At 33.1% G+C, this 4,522-nt stretch overlaps 1 protein-coding gene across 1 annotated transcript; it reads right to left on the bottom strand.

Moving 5' to 3' along the window:
• Window positions 1-606: 606 nt before the first annotated feature.
• On the bottom strand, window positions 607-1,673 carry LOC132310172 (uncharacterized). The gene is made up of 2 exons (XM_059808390.1): window positions 1,422-1,673; window positions 607-1,307 (listed from the first exon to the last, which is right to left on the bottom strand). The coding sequence occupies exons 1-2, from the start codon at window positions 1,430-1,432 to the stop codon at window positions 755-757; spliced, it is 564 nt and encodes a 187-aa protein (XP_059664373.1). The 5' UTR covers window positions 1,433-1,673; the 3' UTR covers window positions 607-754.
• Between the last annotated feature and the right edge of the window lie 2,849 nt (window positions 1,674-4,522).

Below are 4,522 nucleotides of genomic sequence, written 5' to 3'. Positions count from 1 at the left end.
ATCTACTTTTATTAATCCATCATTTTAATCTGCTTATAATTAATCCATTATGTCTCAAGTAAATGTTATCAGGAGTAAATTTTTTGGCAAATGCACATAACTAAGCATCAATTGAAGCCAAAGGGTTTTGTCTTGCAGACAATCAAAGACCAAATCTTCCAAAAATAACATCATCCAAGAACCACACTTCCTGTGCATAATTTCATACTCGAAGTACATTTTACATTTTGAACATTCAATAAGATATATACAAAACACGGACTCACAAGTTTCACTTAGTGCATTAAAGTTAGGTGTGGTAATTCGTGTTCGTATCGATTTAAGGATATTATATTAAATAGGTAAATTTAAATCCAACCCATTTAATAATCGTGTCAATAATTCTCAATACTAACCCAACCCAACCCATTTATTAAACAGATAAACGTTAAACAGATAAACGTGTTAACCTATTTAATGATCTGTTTATCAAAATGACACATTTAATATTTTGTCAAATACTAGATAATAGAAAAAAAAAATGTCATAATTAACCCAAATATTCAAAATAAAAAGATAAAGTTTATGTTGAAATGACTTCACTATTCATAATAATTGGATTTAAAAAGGTAAAATTATAACATGTTGAGTTAAATGGGTTATAAACGAATTACACATATTTAATGCCTCAATCCTAACCCAACACGGGTAAATAAACTATTAATTTTGTCAACCTTTTATGACCCAAATCCATTTATGTCAAACTCAAACATTTTTAATTTATGTCGTGTGATAATTTACCACCCCTAATAAAAATAAATATAGCTGTGGATATATACATCAAAAGTGCAGATGTAACCAGTATAACCAGCGCGGCGACCGCATGAATAGTTGATTTGCTCCCACAAGACAACATCCCCAATCGAATCTGGATCACATTGATCATCGAAAGCATCAAGAACACGCAACCCATGACCGATCCAAAGGCCGAAGCCAACATCCCAAATCTGAGGGCCTTGAGGTTAATGAGTGCCTTAGTGGCATTATCCACGTCGTTGCTGTTCAACAGATTGATGGCCAGTTTGAGACCCTGCGCGACAAGGGAGGAGAAGAGGAAGAAGCTGAACGAAACAACCTCGAACACGAGGAGCTTCCTGGCGACGGTAGCGTCTGCGTCGCAGTGCACTCGGTCCTCGAGGCTCCGTTGGCCCGGCGTGGTGAAAGAGAGACCCATGAAGACGGCGACGGTAAAGAGAGAGTTGACATTGACGAGGCCGTCTAGGGCTGTCACATGGACTTTGGTTGTAGATGCAGATGTAGGTTCGGTTCTGAAAGAGGAGAGAGAGAAATTGAATTAGAGAACATATAAACACATGTATATGATATCTATCTATCTATATATATGTGTGTGTGAATATGTAGAGAGAGAAAAGAGAGATTACTTATCCGACATTTGTCCCTATTTAGGGTTTTATGTTTTTCCTGAAATTTGAGAGAGAGTGGAGAGAGAGTTTAATTTGTGAGGATTGTTGGGTTGTTGATTTTTAGGGTTTGATTGTTTCTGTGTGAGTGGGAAGGGAAGAAGTTTGAGAGAGAGATTGAGTTTAACTTGTGATGATGATTGTTGGGTTGTTGATTTTTAGGGTTGGCTTGTTTCTCTGTAAGTGGGAAGGGAAGTGAGTGTGTGTGGAAGATTGAGATGCTTTGCTTTTTATGGAAAAAAAGTGGGTGAATTTAATGAAGGCCGCAAAAATCATGTGAGGTTTGTTGAAAAAGTATCATTGAAATAACTTACAAGCCTGACAAAGACATTCAACGTACAATCCTTCCTATGTCATGTGATGGTGTTGAGTTACAACTAATCTTCTTTCTTATTTGATATATCAATGACTACAAAATGTTAAATTTGTGGATAAAGCAAAAAAAATATTGAGAATAAATTCAAAATTAATTTTAGGTCTTATTATAGTGTGCGATTTGGATTCTGTTATATAGTGGAGATCGCACAACCATATCTAAGAGAGGATAAAGAGATCTTATGCCCCATTAAAGATGGAAATTGAATAATCATATGAAAACTCATCGATAATGAACAACTCTCGTTACTTGATAATGCAACTAGTGCTGGAGATTGAATGAGGACACCCATGATCAACATTCCACCTTTGTTAGAGGATCCAAGTCCTGTAGTTTTCAAATTTAATAAATAATACTTATATCTTTTACTTAAATCATATGATTCATGTATGGAAAATTTTACATATTATACATTATGAGTAAAACTTCATTCACAAAATTTTATTAAAAGCTTCAATTTCCTTTGATCATTTTATAAGAAGAAAAAAAACAAAATTTTAATAACATAATTGGCAATTATATTAAGGTATTTTGTAAAATGTCATGATGAGCATTAATTCAACTACGTAATCATATGTGCAGTGTTAGTCAGAAAAAGTGACATAATTCATATTGAGGTAATTTTAGGGCAAGAGATTAGCGTCGGTGGAGGAGTTGGTAAAAGTTAAAATATGATAGGATGTAGATTGACTAAAACTATGGATGGCCTTACATAAAAAAAAAATGATATTGATGTAGTTGACAGCAGATAATTGAGAAAAACCTTAATTGTTGTAATCATATGCAAGATATTTAATAAACAATTAATATTATTTTTTCCACAAAGTGATGTTATAATTTATGAAAATTTAATAAACAATTAATATTATTTTTTCTGCAAAGTGATGTTATAATTTATGAAAATTTAAATTTTCTTCAAAATGATTTTCATTTTTGGGTTTTATTTTCTTTAAAATGAAACCAACAATTTTAGTTATTACATATACTCCAATGGTTTTTGTTTTCACTCTCTAAAAATATTAATATTTTAATATATTTTTAATAAATTATTTTTTTAACTTTTTCTTAACAGCTATATTTGTAACGGCTATATTTTTCATCTTATATAAACAATCATTTGTTCATCTCATCATCATTACATTCATCTTTAGCATTCTAGCAAAATATCAATTCAAATCTCATTCAATCTCAAAATTTCAATGGCTTCCTCGTCACGAATTTTTCCTTTGTCAAGCTCTAATTCTTCATTTTCTTTATCATCCTCTTCATCTAGATAACCCTATTGATGCGTTGATTCAACAAAATCAAGATGTTTTTAGTTCAATTTTGAATTCAGTGAACCCAGAGACAGTAGAACAAGTCTTTAAATCGCATAAGAGGCGGTACATTCATCGTGATCGAGAGGGAAGCCACCATTAACTAATGAAAGACTACTTTGGTGAGAAATGCACATATCCAGCAGAGTACTTTCACAGACGATTCGTATCCTGAATTATGTTAAAGCTTATGACGACGACTTTGTCCAAAAAAAGGATGCAATAGGTGGTTTAGGGTTGTCTTCTATACAGGAAATGACAACTGCAATATGTATTTTCGCATATAGTTGTGCAACCGATCATTGTGACGAGTATATTAAAATCAGCGAGAGCACTACCCTTGAAACCTTGATGACATTTTGTAAGGTTGTTGTTGGTGTGTATAGGGAAGAGTACATACACCTACCCAACGAAGCCGACATTGCACGGCTACTTTGAGAAGGGGAGGAGAGAGGATTCTTGGGTATGCTTGGTTCTATCGACTGTATGCACAGGGAGTGGAAGAATTGTCCGGTGTTGTGGCATGACACGCACACATGACGTTCTCATATGCCTACGCTTATATTGTATGTAGTTGCCTTAAAAGATTTGTGGATCTGACATGCATTCTTTAGAATGCCGGGTTCACATAATAATAATAATGTGTTGAATCATTTTTCAGTATTCGACAGTATCGTCACTGGCCAAATTCCTCCGGTTAATTTCATTGTGAATGGCCATTACCATAAAATGGGGTATTACCTATATGATGATATATACCTTAAGTGGGCAACTTTGATGCACACCATCCCACACCCAACTACATTAAAAGAAAAACTTTTTGCTCAGAGATAATAGGCCTGCATGAAAGATGTGGAACAAACTTTTGGAGTCTTGTAGATCAGGTGGGCAAGAACGCAAGGACTACTGTGTTTTTGGGATAAAGAGCATCATCCTTCACAACATGATCATTGAAGATGAGCGCTATGCCAATGTTGGAAGATGGAATGCACCACCGGAGGAGACAATCTTGATTCCTCCAAAATCCATCGGTCTTAGTGGCACACATCTACTCTCGCTAAGTCTTCGCAACAAAGAGACAAATACACGGTTGATGAAAGATTTAATTGAAAAATTTGTGGAACCGCTTTGGTGAAGAAAATGTTTAATTTATGTTACATTTTTTTTTTTTTTTTTTTTTTTTTTTTTTTTTTTTTTTTTAAGTGTTATGAAATTTATGTAATGGAATATTTATTGTGTAATGTTTTATTTTGAAATAAATAATTAAATTGTTTGTTGATTAAATTATTTAGGCAATATGTACATATATTTTATTTTTTTATATTTTTGATAATTTTTTATGCTTGATAGTTGAATAAAAACATTTTATT

The sequence above is a fragment of the Cornus florida genome, unplaced genomic scaffold (genome assembly GCF_030987335.1).
Source record: "Cornus florida cultivar Cherokee Brave unplaced genomic scaffold, ASM3098733v1 CherokeeBrave_3.0.0_Hap2_Chr05, whole genome shotgun sequence".
Lineage (NCBI taxonomy): Eukaryota > Viridiplantae > Streptophyta > Magnoliopsida > Cornales > Cornaceae > Cornus > Cornus florida.
This window is presented reverse-complemented; position numbering and strand designations above follow the sequence as displayed.